Below are 18,932 nucleotides of genomic sequence, written 5' to 3'. Positions count from 1 at the left end.
TAATAATAATAATAATAATAGAATCTATGGGTATAGATTCCTGTCTGACCACTAAGCTAAAACAATTTTACTACCTGTCCCTGCCAAAAAACAATCCTGCCTTGTTCTACTTCTTTGTAACCCCCACTGTTTAACATTGAGGGCCTCTGCTCTTTGGGAATGCCATAGAGTCACATAGATTCTGTTATCTGGTACCCAGCTCCTCTGAGGACGCCTGATTCTCCTCTTATACTGCCATCTATATGGTGTGTGTGTGTGTGTGTGTGTGTGTGTGTGTGTGTGTGTGTGTGTGTGAGTGTGTGTGTGTGTGTGCGTGCGTGTGTGTGTGTGTGTGAGTGTGCGTGTGTGTGTGTGTGAGTGTGCGTGTGTGTGCGTGTGCGTGTGTGTGTGTGTGTGTGTGTGTGTGTGTGTGTGTGTGTGTGTGTGCGCGTGCACGTGTGTGCGTGTGTACATGTGTGCACATGCTTGTGAAGACCAGAGGACCACATCAGGTGTCTTCAACAGCTGTCCACTTTAATTTTTGAGACTCAAGCTCTCACTGATCCTGGAGTTTACTAATTCAGCTGGGCTGCCTAGCCAGCCAATTCTGGAGACCTCCTGTCTCTGCTTCCCCTAAGGGCTGGGATTGAGTACATGCTCCTTGACAGGGAGGCATGCTCCTGCCTCAGAGCCATGCCCTCAGGCTTTCTTCTGCCTAGAATATCCTTCCACTAAATGTCTTCACTTTAGAGGTCTCTCTTCCAATGCCATCTTACTAGAGAGGACTCTCCTCAGAGCTCATTCCCCTAGAACAACCCCAACAAAACTCATTCCTCTCTTTCTTTGGAGAAAGGATTTTTTCTAGCCCCGGCTGGCCTCAAAGTTGCTAACTTGTAAACTATCAGAGGATAGCCTTGAATGTGTGATCTTCCTGCTTCTGCCTCCTGAGTGCTGGGATTGCTGGTGTGCACCACCATTCCCGTTCTTGTGCAGCGCTGGGGATTGAACCCAGGGCTTCTTCTGTGCGAGGCAAGCACTCTACCAACCGAGCTACAACCCCAGCCCCGGCTGCCTTTTCTCCAAGTTTTCTTTTCACTGCCTGGCATGCTGTTTTTCCTATTGACTCATTTGTTTTGCAATGCTGGGGATTGAACTCAGGGCCTCACACACCTAAGGCAGCCTCTCTAGCCCAGTGGCATCCCCAGCACTTATTATTATTTTTTTAATTCACAGCCAAGGTCCTGGTTGACTTAGTTGCAACCTCCCTGCCTCAACCTCCCCAGGAGCTGCACAACAGGCACATGCCACCTGCCTGCCCTGTTCAGTTCTTTAGTCACCCACTTTGGGAGCTGAAGCTCCCCAAGGGGAGCAGCAATGTCAGTCATTGAGATGAGCAAGGTGAACAAGGTGGGCAGGCAGGGGAGCATGGGAAAAAGACATTATGTACTGGAGTGAATGGGCCACAGAGAATGGGCACCATCGTAGGCATGAACCAGGCAGCAGACAGTCGGTCTAAGTGTGTGTGGGGGGGCAAGGTTTGCCAGCTGCTTCTGATGCCACAGGAGCTTTCAGAAGACCAAGTGCTGTTTTAGGGGTATGAGTTTTCAGATAATATGAGTGTTGCTACTTCCCACTGAGTCCTGCTCAGGTTCGGGTGTGGAGGATCATGGGAAGGGTCTGCCTGGAAAACAGATAAAAAGAGAACAAGTCCACAGACCCAACATGAAAGATGAACGTCCGCTGTAGTCCAGGGAACTTGGGTGGGTAATGGCAGGGCCCAGGGACACGCTCTGACACCAGAGCTGCCAAACAGGTTTATCACCAGGCCCCCACTCTCACCAGGCAGGGACCAGTGCAAATCACAAGCTAATTACATTTGTGATGACACTAAGTGGGGAGGTATCTGAGTCACACCGGGCCACCCTCTGGTCCTCAGGGAGGCTGGCGCTTTGCGATCTGGGATGATCACACAGTGGGGGATGCGAGGATGCAGCCAAAGCCAGGAAAATCCCAATAATCACAATCACAGCAAGAAGAGCCTCCACAAAGGCAACTGGGGAGAAATTAATGGGAAATGCAGACAGGGCTGTCCTGTTCCTGGGGCCTCCCTTCTAGAACTGATAGGCATTGGAGGCAACAGATCTTTTCCTGGAGAGCCTCAATCTTGGGGGAGGGACCAGGACATGTAAGCAGAAGTTGCTGCCTCGGTTTCTCCCTGGACCAGAGGCCTCTCTCCCCTGCTCCTTCTCATAACTGTGTGAGAGGCAGGGGACCCTGGAGGCATCACCTCCTACTTCCTTCATATTTCGTAGGGGTGGTCCAGGGGGTGAGTGATTTCCAGCTACATTTTAGTTACTTGCCTCGAAGGGTTGGGGGGAGGGGTGGCTAGACAATGGATGGCCACACACTCACAGTGAGAACCCTTGTACCATTGGCAGCCTGGCCTCGAGTCCCTTTTCTTTGCTATTAGAGTTCGTTTTCTTAAAAAAAAAAAAAAGCCGGGCGGTGGTGGCGCACGCCTTTAATCCCAGCACTTGGGAGGCAGAGCCAGGCGGATCTCTGTGAGTTCAAGGCCAGCCTGGACTACCAAGTGAGTTCCAGGAAAGGCGCAAAGCTACACAGAGAAACCCTGTCTAAAAAAAAAAAAAAAAAAAGTGGCTTAGACCATTGAACTCAGGGTAGCTGCAGTTACTTTACCAAGGGGCAAGGTTGTGTTCCTACTGTGTCCACCACAAACTACACATTGGGGAGACACCATCCTTCCTACAGGGCCCAGCGGGAGAGCGGTCTAAGTGATGGATACTCAGCCGAATGTGTGACAGGGACCAAGAGTCTTGGTTCCACCCAGGCGTGCAGAGGTGTGTGGCTCAGAATGCTGACTGGACTCAAGCCTGAGAGAGAGCCAGACTTGGCCAACCAAAGAAAAACAGAAAAGGAAACAAAACAAAAAACCTTGCTAGGAGTAGGGCTGGAGAGGGAGAGGAAGGGAGGGAGAGAGGTAGGTGGTGGGAAGGTTGTAGGTAGTGAAGGCCAGGACTCAGCAGGAACTTATTTATCCTCTTTTTATGCTATGGATCCTTCTGGAAGCCTGCCCAAGCTGACTGGTCTCCTTAGATTTTCTTTTTTGATGGGATCTCTATTGTCTGTGAATATGTTGAGGCTCGAACCCAGAGCCTCATGCATGCTAGTCGGGTACTCTTTTTTTTTTTTTTTTTTTTTTTTTTTTTTTTTTTTGGTTTTTTCGAGACAGGGTTTCTCTGTGTAGCTTTGTGCCTTTCCTGGGACTCACTTGGTAGCCCAGGCTGGCCTCGAACTCACAGAGATCCGCCTGGCTCTGCCTCCCGAGTGCTGGGATTAAAGGCGTGCGCCACCACCGCCCGGCAAGTCGGGTACTCTTAACAACAGAGCCACATCCCTACCCTCTCAGGGTGCTTTTAATTGCATAAGATAAACTATAGGGCACACCAAGTCAACTGACTACTTTGAAACAGTTATCCAAGTACTTTTAAAGTAGCAGTGCGGTCATATGTGTGCTTTGGAATTCATTCAGCAAGGATATTTAGAGACAGAGCTGCCATTACGCTATGATTTCAAAGCAGGGTTGGGTGTAAATAGGATTTTGAGATTCCTGGAACCCCAGTAAAGTGATACGAAAATATCAGAGGTTTTTCTTGAGGTCAAAGTCACAGACACTGCCTTTAGAACCATAACAGAAGAGCTCACATTAGTGAGAATAAACACACGGTCATTTCTTCATCTCAGGTCTGGGTGCCTCAGAGGGCCAGGGGGCCTGCCTGCCTCTGTAGCGTAGAAACTCCTGGACCAGAAGGCGGAGTTCCAGAGGTATCAGAGGAAGCACAAAGCAAGAACACAGCCTTCACAGTGCTGGGGGGGGGGGGGGGGCGCAGAGGAATGTAACCTGGACAAACCCACTAACAGGAACAAATGGGAACGTGAATGTAAATAAATACAAGGCTGTGCTGCGGTTCTCCGACAGGCCTAGAACACATGTGGAATGAAGAATCACAGTGATGAATAAACATAGGCCTCTGAGATTAGCAGAAGGACCTATTCACCCCCCCCACGCCCACCATCCCTCACCAACCCAGCATTTTGGAATCTCCTCCCTACCATCCTCTTTCCTTTATTATATGGTGGTGATGTCTTTTCCTTGGAGAGGTGGGTAATTTGGCTTCTGCTTCTTCTTCTTTTTTTTTTTTCCTCCTCTCCTTATGCCCCTCAAACAAATTAATCGTGTCATTTGCCTGAAATAAGAACACATTTCTGCCAGATGTGTCCCTGGTCACCTATCTGGCACAGGTTCCTTTCCTTCTCCCAGCTCCATCCCGCTCCCTGGCTTGTCATGAGACACCACCGGGGAGGACCCACCATTCTGTGGGGCCAAGTATTTGAACTGGTTGTACAGGGTGTTCCAGCCTAAACTCTGTGACTGAATTCTTACCCCTGTGTTCCCCCGGGGGTCCTCCCTCTGCCGCTGGAGGCCACCAGCCTCTTGAAGAGGGCCTATGAGGACAGAGGTTCTTGCTTCTGTTTAAAGCCCAGGCAGAGCCCATCCTTTTTCCTGTCCGTCTTCTTCAACCAGATGTGCCCACTTGCTTCTCTGCTCCATGGCATCTGCCCAGCAGCAGCATAGAGGTGGACAGCAACTGAGTTTGGGGAAGAGGGGTCGGTCGGGGAGAACGGGCAGCCACATCTCCAAATAAGGAGCCCTGAGACACAGGTAGGAAATCCAGAATTGGGAGACCAAGGTCACATTTCATCCAAACTGCAATCCATTTGCTGTGTGACCTTGGGCAAGCCTCTTAACGTCTCTGAATCTTTCTTTTCTGACAAGGGTAAAAAAAAAAATCACATCCTAGCGGGAGTTGAGATGGGGCAGGCCCTGTTCTAAATGTACGTGTGAACTTATTTTCCCTCAGAGCAATTCTGTGAGGTACCTGTGGTCACCCAGAGCCAAAGGGGCAGAACCAGAGTTGGAGGCGCAACCTTGTTCCGGGGCCCTTATTTTGATCTTGAACCTGTTGGCTCTCTTATCCTACCTGTGTGAGATATTCTGGATGGCACCAAATGTAGAAGGGCAGGGATTGCCTGGGAGGGGGTAGGTAGGGGAGAGCCACAGAGGGCCCAGGTCCAGGAGAGTATATGATGTGGGGTACCGGAAGCCTCCACACCCTGTCTCTTCCTCCACACCCACTCTCCTCTCAGTGGAGGCAGTACTCAGGTCCACGGAATTGCAGCTGGGTGTGGTGGGGCATGCCTGAGATCTCAAGTTCAAGGCCAGCACCAGCTCCGTAGGAACACTGTCTCAGGACAAACTTCTGGGTGTGTCTGTTAGGGAGTTTCTGGATTGGCTCAGCCGAGGTGTGACACTCATGGTGGGTGGCACCATCCTATGGGCTGAGGCCTGGGACTGAAAGGAAAGGAGTAGAGCACCTGACAGTGTGACCGGTTCCTGAGGCTTCTGCCACCATAACGTGTCCCTGCCCGGATGGGCTGTCTCCTCCAACTGTGAGCCTTCCTTAAAATGGTTTTCAGCGGGTGTTTTCGTTGTAGCAAAAACGAAGAGGAACAAAGAAGTCACTAGGAACACGCTGTCTGTGTGACGCAGGGCCTGATGGTTCTGGCAGGGTGCTGAGGGCCACTGTCCTCGGAACAGCAGATTTACACTTGTAGGCGCTCTGGGATGGCTTGGAGGAATACCCACCCTCTCCTATACTCCTAGCCCCTGAGGAGCAGAGGCAGGAGGGTCACTGGTTCCAGGCCCGCTGGGCTACATAGTAAGACTCTGTCTCAAACACACACACACACACACACACACACACACACACACACACACACACACACACACACACACACAAAGCGGTTCTTTGGACAAACTGAAGAACTCAGCCGGCAGCATGGGCTGCTGTCAGTTTCCACATGGGTGACCTGGCAAGGTCCCCCAGAAGTACAGAGTAGGTGAGGCAGCATCCTCCAGAGGATTAGGTGAAGCAAGGGAGGCGTGCAGGGGTGGGGTGGGGGGGAGTGGTCTCACCATACCCCTCTGTCAGTTTGACAGCCCCCCCTCCCCCAGAGGAGGATGTTCACACAGACAGCCTCCTGGGGTCTGTGTGGGAGAGTGGCTGAGGTAAGCGGAAGCTGCTGGCCTCCAAGGAACCCTCAGCTGAGGGAGAGGCCCGAGGCTGCAGGCTAGCCCACAGAGGATTGTCCTGGAGAAAGCCTGGGGCTGGGAGTGAGCAGACCCCTCTCTACCGTGGCACCGCCAGAGCTCTGGGGGTGGGGCACTTGAAATTGCCGAGGGAGTGAGGGTGGAGCTGAGGCAGACTTTCATGTGAAGCAGGGATGGGTCCCCACCAAGGCTGACTTCTGGGCGGCTGCCTTTCTTCTTCCTGTCCTCACCCCCACATCTGCATCCCAACCATCTATTTGCATCTCAACTGTCACACAGGACAAAAGGCAGCTGCTGATGACTCCAGCCCACTGAAGCTGCTCTTTCTTCCTGGCCTTCTGTGAGTTTTCTATAGTTTCTATAGACTGGCACAGGTAAAGAGATCACCTGGAGATGAATGCCTGGGACTCCTTGGGGCTAGCAAGGACCGCTTTCTAGTCCCTGGGTTGTGGGGTATGGCGCACTGAAGCCCGAGGGACAGTGATGGGCCCTGCTGAAGCTTGGATCTGGGAGGCACTGGAGGTACATCTAGCCTTTCTGAAATAAATTAACATCCTAAGTAGGAAGCATTACCACCAAGGTCCCACACAGAGGTCACCTGCTTCCTGCTCCCCTCTTTCCTGTTTTCATCTCCACCCTCTACTGCCCTGTAGTGGACTGTTGAGGTCAGCCTGCCCCAGGCAGCCTCTGGACCTAGCCCGGAAGAAGCAGCCCATCTTCCACTGGGCTCGGCATCCACGGGGCAGATATTGAGCAATGCATGTCTCTATCCACAGAGCTCTGGATAGGGTGTGAGACGCTGAAGGCCTGTTCATCAAACCCACTTTGGCCGTGCCCTGTGGATCTTCCATCCTGCAGACCCTAGCGCCTTCAGACCCACCAAGGGGACTACCAGTCAGGATTTGAGGAGGCTGAAACACTGTGTGACCACATGTGACCAAGGCTAATGAACTGTGTTCAAGTCTTGGAAACTATATTGTGGAAGGAGAGAACTGACTCCCCAAAGTTGACCTCTGACTTACAGATTCAGGCCAGTGCACCCTACTCCCACTAAATAAATAAAGATTCAAATAACTTGCTTTGTGAAAATGTTTTTCTGCCACAAATCCAAAGTCACCTTGAACCCAGACATCAATGCTCAGTAGGACATTGGCTCAGACAGTTGCCTGGTTGTACAAAGAAGTGTATTTTGTTCCGGATTCTGGACACTGTGTTGCAACCTGTGACCCCTCTTCCAGCTTGTGTGCCTGAGCCCTTAGCCTGAGTCACGTGCTCTTTGGTAACAGAGTCTTGGCCTTGAATGCTGTTCTCTGGCCAGACCTAAGTGTGGTTGATATATTGTGCACCTCAATAAACTTATCTGGGGGTCAGAGAACAGAACAGCCGCTATATTAAACATAGGTTTAGGCAGTGGTAGCACATGCCTTTAATCCTAGCATTCTGGAAGCAGAGATTTGTCAGGATCTTTGTGAGTTCAAAGCCACACTGGAAACAGCCAGGCATGGTGACACATGCCTTTAATCCTAGGAAGTGATGGCAGAAAGCAGAAAGGTATATAAGGTGTGAGGACCAGGAACTAGAGCCTTTTTAAGCTTTTAGCGTTTAGCAGCAGTTCAGCTGAGGTGCATTCGGATGAGGATTCAGAGGCCTTCAGTCTGAGGAAACAAGATCAGCTGAGGAATTGGCGAGGTGAGGTTGGATGTGGCTTGTTCTGCTTCTCTGATCATTTAGCGTTCACCCCAATACCTGGCTTCAGGTTTGTTTTTATTAATAAGACCTTTTAAGATTCGTGCTACACCTGAGCCCCTCTGGGTTCTGAGGGTAGCCAGAAAGATGGTGCAGAACAGCCATGTAGAAGTGAGGCTTGTATCCCTCTCACTGAGGGCTGAGCCTGGCCACAGGTGGAGGTTAACAGAGACAGGAGCATGGCCCAATGGCCTCAGAGAGTCTCTGGGCTGCCTGTCCTTGTTGGTCCTCTCTGCGTGTCACTGGGCCCTGGAAGACCAGGACCCTGAGTGGAGGCAAGTCCTCAACTATCAGAGACATGCTCACCTCTGTGGAGAAAAATGATAGAATGGAGGGGAGACCCCCCCCCCCCATTGCTCCAAGTGTCCCTAGCCTCAGGGCTTGTCACTGGCTATCCTAGGTGGGGTGGTCACCAAAGGCAGGTTGAGATCCAACACCCACCCACCATGCATTAGTTAACTGTCATTGTCAACCTGATAGGATTTACTGAATAAAAAGGAGAAAGTGAGCTGAGGGCCAGTGTTCATCTCTTTCTGCTCCCTGGCCTCAGACACAACGTGGCTTAGCTGCCTCCCTCTTGCAGCCAATATGATGGACCCTCAGACGGTGAGGCCAAGTAAATCCCTTCTTCCTTGAATCGTTTTTCTCTGGTATTTTGTCTCAGTAACAGAAAACTAGCCACTATAACATCCTGGCAGACACCACAGGCAGGCTTGCAGCCTGCAGAGACCCTCAGGGTGAGGGTGACCTTGATGACTCCCTGACATCTGTGTTGAACGGGGCCAGGGCTCTCTGCATTGGAGAGCTGCAGCTTGGGGAACAGCGAGGGTGGCCAGGGTCTTCATGGAAGGCTTAGGGCCAAGTCCCCTGAATGTTCCTTCTTCCTCTGCTGGGATCACGTCCTCTGGGACAGACATGGGTTTAGCTGTTTCTCCATGTTCCGAAGCCCTCAGGCAGTAAGGTGGGGACCTGAGACTCACTCTGGCTGACCAGCTAGTGGCAAACAGGCCCAGGGCATGCTGGGATACAGCACAGAGCACTTGGTCTTGGCCCTACAGCTGTCCGGCATCCCCCTGCACCTGTCTAAGAACTGCTGATGGAGTTTGCTAAAGCCCATCCAGAGCAGTACTCCCAGCTGGTAACCCGCAGAATGAGCTTGTGCCTTAAGGCTAACTTGTTACCACAGCAGAGTTGGACAGGTACAGTCTTTTTCTTTCTTCCTAGACGCATGAGCAGGGGGTGCTCTGATAGGATCATTAATGCCCCCTAGGCCACAGAGCTAGTCAATGAGGGCTTACCCTCAGGTCCCTTGGGCATAGAACCTGTGCTGTCTCCAAGATCAGTTCCCAACTCTCTTGCTTCTATTCCAGTCCAAACCTTGCATTTTGGGTTTGCCTGTGTGGGTCACAACCTGCTCTGCTGTCTGCTTACAAGTTCTTGCCTCTGGGCCTCTCTGGGCCACTAGTCTTTCTGCACGCCTTCGCTCAGTTCAAGACCCCTCTCCCCAGAGAGCCTTCTTGATCCTCTAGCCCAGGGACACCTCTCTTCAGCTGATCACTCATGGCCTCTGATCCCAGGGCCTTGGATGCTACACAGGTACGGGTGTTTCTACTTCCTTAGGTATCACTATTCCTCAGAAACAGAAAGGACTTCATTCTGAGCTTCTCATGCATAGTGTGTGTGTGTGTGTGTGTGTGTGTGTGTGTGTGTGTGTGTAGTCACACACTGGAAGTGTGTGCACAGGTGTTTTCCCAGGGTGTAGATGACAGCCTATGACAGCGGAGACACTCCCACACAGCAGAGGAGGGCGCACAATGATGGCTTTTTCTATTTTCCCACCGAGGACCCAGAATCCCAGAGCCTCCTGGTACCCTTCCCAGTGCTGCCCAAGCCAGAGCGGAGAACACGATGTTCCACATGCTCCAGTGACTCACCTCATCCTTGTCCACCACCTGGATGAAGAGAGGGAGGGCAAAGCCGACCTGCGCCAGCTCGGTGATGGCCACGCTGTACTCGGAGCTGTTGAACTCCGGCGCGTTGTCATTGATGTCAATGACCAGGATGTTGAAGGTGGTGGTGACGGTGGCATCTGATGGGGTTCGGTCATCATTCAGCTCAGTGCCCTGCAGACAGAGGGAGGTATTCACGGTCACAGAAACAGCTGCGACCCATTCAGGACGTTCTCGGCACTAGATCATGTGTATCACTGTGAATTGACCCATTAAATCCCCACCATGGCCCCAGGAAGGTGGTTCCATCCTCTGCATTCCATGTCACAGGTAAGGATACTGAGGCTCAGAGACGTGACATAATTTGTATCAGGAAGAATGAACTGAATGGTCTCAAACTCAGGAAATGGGATTCTGGAACCGTCTAGGAGGTGGACAGGAGGACCAGACAGATGTCACCACCCACTGAGCGCGGTTCAGGAAGAGTCCACCCAGCTGGGCAGATGGTAGAATCAGGCCTTCTCCTATGTGATACTGACAGGGCAAGACTTAACTGAGCCTCCACTGTCTAAGTGAGATGCAGAAAGGATCTAGATGTCTGGGGGTCCAGAGCCTCAGGTCCCAAAGTCCTCATTTCCTAGTTCTAACCCCAGACACTGTTCCAGACACTCTGAGGGAGACCTGGGTAGTGTCTGCCACCAGGCCCAGAGATAGAGGTGCCCAGCTCAACTGGCACATTCACCTAACATTTTGTATGAAGGTGGGAACGCTGAACTCAGGGGCCCCAGGTGAGGCGGTGGTGGTACTGGGTGGAGGGGTGGTCTCTCTTCCTCTAGAGCAGACCCTCTTGGCCTCGTTGGGAGGAAGCAAAATATGGGGCTGAGTGTAAGTGTGGGACACTTTGTTTACATGTCTCCCTGGCAGACTCATCCCTGAACCCGGGAGAGAGGAAGGAGCTGGTGAACCATGAGAGCCAAGAGGTCCACAGCTATCTCAGGACTTCTCAAGGCCAAGGGGGTCCAAGCAAGGCCAGCCCATGCTCCACCCTTCCATGCAGATTTTTCTCAAGGCCTCTTGTCTATCTTGGTCCCTTCCCCCATGGCTATATGCCTGGGACTTGGCAGCCCCTTGTACCCTCCCCATCAGGATCCATTCCCTAAATAGCCTTCCCAGGGAACGGCTCAGCAAGCCATTGATTTCAATTAAAACTGGCCATGAGTGGCAGGTAGCTGTAAGGGACAGTGCTGGCACCCTTTCCACACCTTCCAGGTAAGGACCCCAAGCTCCTATCCCTTCCTCTACAGCCTGCTGTTGGCTAAGCTGGGGAGCATCACCCCTAGAAGGGGAATAGAAGTTCCAGCCAGAGCAGTCATTGTGGCATGTGTGAAATGCCAGGCAGACCTGCATTTATAACCACCAGTCCCCCCCTGACTGTCCTCCAAACTGCTAGGGGTGGCCTCAGGTTCCACAGGTGTCCCGGAGGTGTGGTATCCAGCCAGTGGACCTCACCTTCACTGTCAGGATGAAGCCGTGACTGTACAGGGGGTTCTCCCGGTCCAGCAGGCCATTCAGGGTGAGAGCTCCGCTGATGTAGTCCAGGGCAAAGATGCTGTTGGTATTTCCTGCAAGACAGAAGCCCAGAGCCATGATAGGCCAGCCGAGGGGTGTAGAGTCAATGCATACACTCCTCTGCAGGGGCACAATCTTAGTGACTCCGGCAAGCGTAGACATCCTTGAATCACAAACAGATTACAATGCCTTCCCTGGGTTCCACCTAGCCCTCTCTGAGCCAGAGAAAACGTCTCTCTTTTAGTGCTGGCAAATGTAACACTGAATATCATTTTTCTTTTTAAAAACTGTTTTCGAGGCAGGGTCTCGGGTGTCCTAGGTTGACCTTGAATTCCCTAGGTAGCCAAAGATGACCTTGACTTTCTGATCCTTCTGCTTCCACCTCTGGAGTGCTGGATTGCAGGGTGTGCCCCAACTGGTTTATGCAGTGCTGGAGCTTACAGACAGGAATTCATGCATGTTAGGCAAGCACTCTAACTCAGCCATGTCAAGAATTTTCCTTTAGCACGGAGACTTCCACAGGGGGCAGAACCCAGGCAGGGCTTAGTAGGCAGGCTGGGTTCTTTTGTGCTTATTTTTCATTTAAAAATTATTATTATTATTATTATTATTATTATTATTATTATTATTATCACTTTTTGTTTATTATTCTTGTGTATAGGCACACATGTCATGGTGTGCATGTGGAGGTCAGAGGACAATTTCACAGAGTTGGTTCTTTCTACCTTAACGTGGGTCCTGGGGATCGAACTCAGCTAGTCAGGCTTGTCAGGCAAGAGCCTTTACCCCTTGAGCCGCCTCATTGCCCCGCTCTGTGCTTATTTTATGTGCTATTCTATTCTATTCTGGTCTGTTCATTCTATCCGGACTTTCTATGGCAATGGTACAAGGGTTTGCTTAAAAAAAAAAAAAAGATGAATATGTTAAAAACATAATTCAATTTTAAAGACTATTCTAAGTACTTACTAAATTAGAGATACTTATTTAAACTACTCACAAAAATTATACATAAGCAACTCTGGCCTCCTGCCGAGGCCCTGAAGCCTCTATCCCTCCCCTGCCAACCAGGCTTCCTGCTCCTGTGCTTCTGCACTGTGACACCCCCGTCCTCCCCCACACCCCCCCCACACACACCTCGGCTCCCTTGGGCTCCTTTCTGCTCGGGTCTCTCATTCCCTGGCTTCTTCTCTGCCCCCATCTCCCATCTTCCCTATGCAGCCATCCTCTCCTGCCCTTTCCCTCCAGCAGGGACATGCTGATGGTCCGGCCTACTCTGTCTGCCCCACAGGCAATGGTCCCTCTTGCGGCTTCTCTGTGCAACTCTCTTCTGCCTGCCCAGCCTGTAAACTCCCAGGAGAAGAGGACTTTTCATAATTGTCCACTACGATAGTGCATGCTTGCACATTCTGGTAGCAGGTTCCGTATGGGTCTCTTAGGCCACCTGGGCCAGTCCTGGGGGACTGCCGTCCATTCTTTATGCCTCGGCAGCCAGACTGTGGTCCTCACTGACCAGTTGGCCCATTCATTCACAGACCTGCTGTATCCATTGACAATTCTGCAGCCCCTAGGACAGGCCATCCTGGGGCCAGGCCTGAGCTTGGCACTGTGGGGCTCAGCTGTCTACAAGCCAGGAATTCAGGCTGAATGAAGCTGCAGTCTGGAAGGAGCACACATCACTCTTCCTCAAACCAGGCCCCTGAGGTCACAGCAGGCAACCCTGTTCACAGATGAGAAGGCTGAAGAGGGAAAGCAGCTTGGAAGAGGAGTTCCAGTGCCCTCCTGTGTTATCCTGAGCAGCTTACCCAGCACCTCTGTGCCTCAGCTTCCTTGTGTACACAGGGACAATGCCAGCCGGCATTTACCGCACGTGAGGATGAAATGAGGAGACATGTTGCCTTGGGACAACTGCTTGGTTGATGCTGTTGTGAGCAGTGCATGGGGTACGGGCAGGACCAGGGTCAGCAGGGACCGTCCCTGACTCTGACTCAGGGAAAGAAGTAAATGGACTCAATACACATGGAGTCCAAAGTGACCATGGCAGTGGGTGTACTTCCCTGCCCTTTCCTGTCCCCACTCCAAGGGACCAACAGTGAAAAGTCCTAGGTGAGATAGCTTCTCCTTCTACCTTTAAGGATGCAGGACAGGGGTTGTTCCCAGCCTGCTCATGCAGTCAGCCAGGAATCCTCTAGTTCTCTCAGCCACTGTAGGACTGTGGACCACGCTGGGCTGGATGTGGCTTTGCAACCTGGACCTGGCTTCAGCTCTGCAAGTGTATTCCCACATGGCCTTACCTGAGGCTTCTCCCACACAGCAGACTGATGGGTGTAGCCATGTTTGTGTAAAGAGGACTGCCATATAGGGAGACAGAGAGTGGCGATCGCAGAGGAGTTTGCTACTGGAAATGAGGGACTGTGTGCTCCCATTCATTCATTCATTCATTCATTCATTCATTCATTCATAGACCCTCATGCTTTCACTAATTCATTCATCCATTCATAGAACTACATGCTCTCATTCATTCATTCATAGGACTGTGTGCTCCCATTCATTCATTCATGCTAGACCCTCATGCTCTCACTAAGTCATTCATCCATTCATCCATTCATAGAACGATATGCTTTCATTCATTCATTCATAGACTCTCAAGCTCTCACTAATTCATTCATTCATCCATTCATAGGACTACCCACTCTCATTCATTCATAGGACTATGTGCTCATTCATTCATTCATCCATTCATAGTACTAAATGCCCTCATTCATTCTTTCATAGGATTGCATGCCCTCATTCATTCTTTCTTGGCTTGCTACTGCTTTGTTAGGGCAGCCCTTGGAGGAACAGTCCTTACCAGGTCCTCATAGCACAGCTGACCAGATAGGACTTGGGGTGGTGGTGGTGAGAATGAAGTCAGAGCTACACGGATCTTGGAGGGGGCTGGTTCTCCCCTGTTCCTTCCCAACTCACAGGCTCTGGCATCCCTAGGCCCCATGGCCAGCATCCCATCTCTCCAGATTTTCATATCCATTTATTCTTTCCAATAAAGGAGCCTATGAAATGTTTAACTAAATGTGATCCAATTTTGATCTTTGTGAGATTTCACCATAAATCATTCAGAAACCAGAAGGCCCCTTGCTGAACAACTTGCTTAAAGTTTGGGTTGGGAAAAATAGGGCTACTGAATCCGGCACATTCAAATGCATCCCCTCCTCCAGTACCTACCCCCTCCCATTCGTGATCACACTATTCTCTGAACCTAAATCACACCTCCCCCAACCTCGGCACCTTCTCCACAAGTCTACTGACAAATACTGCTAACTGGGCACACCCAAATAAACTTGGGAACCTTCCACAACACACATATGCAAACACACCATCCCCCCCCCCCCCATGCACACACTTTTTATAGCTCTGTGTGATTATCTTCCAAGCTCCCAGGACCAGCAGGCAAAACCAGCTACACCCAGGGAACTGCCAAGGCCACCTGAGTGAGGCGCTCACTTGGCTGCTGCCACCGTCACCATGGCAACTGCAGCACTTGCTAGGATGCTGTGGGGCTTGGGCCCTGGCTTGAAGTGAGCCCTGTGTAGGGAAAGGTCAAGGGCGTGTTCATTAACTAGCTCACTCAGTTAGCCCCTCCAAGTTCATACTTGAGCCCTGACAATGGGCAAGGAACAGGGCCATCTGCAAGGGGCTCTGCCTTCAGTCTCCAGCAAGGACTGCCCTTTATGATACCGTCACACTGGTGACAGAAGGAGCCCTCATGGGGTCCAGGCTCCAGAGGAAAAGCAGTAGAATGAGGAAGCTGCCATCATGCACTCAGGAGGCTGACCACATTGGCTTAACTCAGTTCCAATACTGGCAATGTGACCTTAGTCAAGTTTCTTAGCAGATAAGTACCTCTATTTCCTAGTCTGCGAAATGGAGAGAATAGTGGTCCTCACTGCTGACGGTGGCTGTGAGGTATGATGAGTTAGAACGCTGCCTGGACTCCTGGAAGCATCCACAAATGCTGGATGCCCATATGGCACTAAGATGACTGGGTGGTCCATGCTTGGTACTGGGCACCATCCAGTGGGACCCTGGCCTGTCCCTGTTTGTCCAATGGGGACACACTCGCGATGGCAAATTTCACATTGTGTTTACAAGTTGGTTGCCATGAGGAAGAGGCTTTGAACAGACCCCTAGGTCCACAGGGCATCATGCCCCAGCTCCAGCCTCTGTTCCCATCACTTGCCCCTGCCATCACTTTCTCCCAGGGACCGTGAGCTCGGCATGTGCACACACACACACACACAACAACAACAACAACAATCACAACCCTTTTTATCCAAGTCCCACAGAGGCCTAGAGGACTCATGTCACCCGTTTAGTCCCACTGCTGAACAGAAGGGAAGCTGTCTCCCTTGTCAACAGGTGATGTCCCATGTGTGGGGTACCCCTGGCCCCTGTGAGGCTCTGGGATGATAGACGGGCTACACCCTGAGAAATCTGGACTCTGGTAACTGTCGTCTAAATGTCACAAGAGAAGAATGGGTCACTGCTGCTCCCTCTGGCTTTCCTGGGGATCGCCATCCCTTCAGGAGCTTCAGAAATCTGAAAGGATGTGACTCCTGTCTCTCCACGGGGGGAAGAAGCTGGGGCAAGAAGACACAGACTTTGGTCTCCGACGTGTTAAACAGTGACTATGGCTCAGAGAACACCAGGCACTCGGCTGTCTACACTGACGTTATGCATTCTTCACCACCCCCACCCCTAACAACCCATGAAGAGACACCCTAGTTTGGGAGAGGAAGCGGGCTCTGGTGTGAAATACCTTCCCCAAAGCACCTAACAGGCCCAACGCATGTGTGCATGCCTCTTCTCACGCATGCATTCACCCTGCACACGCATCTGCACCCACCTTGTACCCAGCCATGTGTGATGGGGTAAAGACGATGGTGAGACACTTATGAGGTCATCGTCATTCAGAGTGAGGCACCTCTGAAGCTGCTTTCAGGAGGCCCAGGAGGCAAAAGACCAGAATGGACATTTCCGAAGGGTGATATGCAAATGGCCAATAGGCCCACGGAAAATAGTGAGCACCTTGACCGCCAGGGAATGCAGGTACAGCCACAGCCAGCTGCCACCTCACTCTAGTCAGGATGGCGGCTATCAAAAAGACACGCCATGCCAAGTGGTGATGAGCAAGTGGAGAGAAGGGGAAACTCCCATACACACGGCTGGTGGAGACATAGACCAGTACAGCTGTAATGGAAAACAGTGTGAAGGGCCCTTTAAGAGCTAAAAATAGAACTGCCATAGGACCCAGCAGCCTCCTGCCTATGTACACCTGAAGGAGATGGGATTGGAACGTCCAAGAGATGTCATGTACAGGGCTAATGCAGCCCTGTTCACAACATCCAGGCTATGGATTAATCTGTGTCATCTGCAGATGAGTGGATGGAGAAGACGTCATATACAATGGAATACTACACAGCCATAAAAAGATAAAATTTCATCAGGGCAATCACATGGATGAACCCAGGGTGGTGGGGTGACTGTATCATGTGAGATAAACTAGGCACAGGAGGCCACATGCAGCACAATCCCAATCAAATGTGGAACCTAAAAAAGTCTGTCTCTGAGTCAAACATAGAGCAGGAATTAGAAGGGAAGGCTGTGGGGAAGGGAACACAGCAAAATGCTAACTAATGACACAAAGATCGCGTGTTGGGAAGACTACCTTGGTATCCTATTGTCCAACAGGGTGACTACAGTATACAAAAAAAAAAAAAATGTAGCTGCATATTTCAAAAGAGCCAGGGGAGGGAATTTTGAATATTCCTGTCATGAAGGAATGGTAAGTGCTCAAGGTGATGTATATGTTAATTTCCCCTGATTTGATGATGATTATCAAACAGGGTTTATGCGTTGCAAAGCATCACACTGTATACCAAAAATATGTGTAATTGCTGTCAGTTAAAAATAAAGAAAATCCTAGATAAAAAAAAATTACTTCCTTGAAAGCCCTAGCTGAAACCCTCCATGACATGACACAGTTTCACATACCAGCTGAATGTCTGCATGGTGATGTCTTCTAGGTCGTTGGAGAGATGGCCCATAGTAGGGCTGGAGGGCCAAGGCTGGCTGGCCTTAGAGGGATGCCAGGACCACGGTGGTGTGACAGACATTGGGTATTGGGGACTATGGACTGCCAGGGGTGGTCTCTGTGGCCCCACAGGGGACACGCAGTGATACTAAAAAGACACCAATGATGGATGAAAAATCCAGGTGGACAGCCAGCCTCAAGTGCCAGGTGCCCTGAGGCAAGAGGGGGCGGCCCTGAGAAAGATACCAGCAGACATGCAGAGGGACTCAGTATGTTGAAGATTCCACCAAAGACACTCATAGGGTCTTTGGCTATCTCTAGGGATCAATTTTAAGATCAAAGGGAATTGGGCAGGGAAGGAGGGATAGTGAGAGCCTGGTGTGAATAGCAGGCAGGAGGTGGAGTGCCCCCTAGAGGGAACAGTGGAGTGGAGCAGGGACCTCTGTGGGATTGCAGAAAGGAGGTGGGGAGAAGGGATAGAGAGGGGGTGAAAGGCATAGAAGGTGGTAAGCGGCTCTTTTGGGGTGAGCCCCCTTGGCCCAGGGGAGTACCCTCGTTCCCTCTTCCCATCCCTCACAGGCCGGTGGCTTCCTTTTCACCCCACACCTACCTGCCTGCCCATGCCAAATCTCATCAGCCCCTCACTATCCCTCATCTTGTCTCTAGCATCTTGACCCATGCTGCCAGGTCTGGGGGGGAGGGGAGCAGTTTCGTGAGTGGCTAACAGAGCATGTGGGAACACAGGCTGATGACTCTGAATTGCCTTATCTGCTCTGCTGGGCTAACAGCCCTGCACCGGCTCTCCCAACTCACTCGCTCTGCTCTGAATGAAAGGAAAGGCCAAGGCCCCACCTGGCCTTAGTCCTGCCGGCAGGATCTCCAGAGCCACCATGGCCTGCCATGGAAGCTGAACCTCACCTCCTAACCAGAGGCTCTGAGCCCCAGACAGCCTGGCTGGCATGCTCAGAACTGTCCAGGCACTCTCCTGTGTTCCTGGTTCTGAAGACCAACAGCATTAGCCTTGAGGGTTAGGTCTGGGGTGCTATGCTTCATCTCCTGGGGTCCCCAGAGAGATGCTCAGTACACATTTGTCAGTCCGTCTGATGTTGAGACTTCCTCCCTCGGCAGGGACCAGAAAAAGGGGTGACCAAGGCTCAGAAGGTGAGGTATCCCTGGCACCCAGCCCTGGGCTGGGCCTTGGGGCAGAAAAAGGAAAAGTTGTGACTTGTGAGTCTCTTGTAACCATCGGAGCCTGAGTATGTACCTGCATGGACTGATCCCTTCTTCCTCTCTCTATCCCAGTCCAGTCACCGCGCCCCCCGAAACTGTGTGGTCTCCTCCCTCTCAGTCCCTGTCTGCGCCTTGGGATTGGTACAGGGAAACTCAGGTAGAGTCCAATTGCTGAGCACCC

The 18,932-nt window shown here is 51.4% G+C and overlaps 1 protein-coding gene across 1 annotated transcript in view; it reads right to left on the bottom strand.

Moving 5' to 3' along the window:
- Cdh23 (cadherin related 23) overlaps positions 1-18,932 on the bottom strand; it is a 379,482-nt gene that overhangs the window by 169,798 nt on the left and 190,752 nt on the right. Inside the window, exons 10-11 of the mRNA XM_052744906.1 lie at positions 11,374-11,486; positions 9,850-10,038 (exon numbers count right to left, since the gene is read on the bottom strand). Coding sequence (XP_052600866.1) covers positions 9,850-10,038; positions 11,374-11,486 — 302 coding nt within the window. The remainder of the gene's footprint in view (positions 1-9,849; positions 10,039-11,373; positions 11,487-18,932) is intronic.

The sequence above is a fragment of the Peromyscus californicus genome, unplaced genomic scaffold (genome assembly GCF_007827085.1).
Source record: "Peromyscus californicus insignis strain IS unplaced genomic scaffold, ASM782708v3 Scaffold_19__1_contigs__length_69161282, whole genome shotgun sequence".
Lineage (NCBI taxonomy): Eukaryota > Metazoa > Chordata > Mammalia > Rodentia > Cricetidae > Peromyscus > Peromyscus californicus.
Note: the sequence above shows the minus strand (reverse complement) of the source record. Positions and strands in the feature narration are given on the sequence as shown.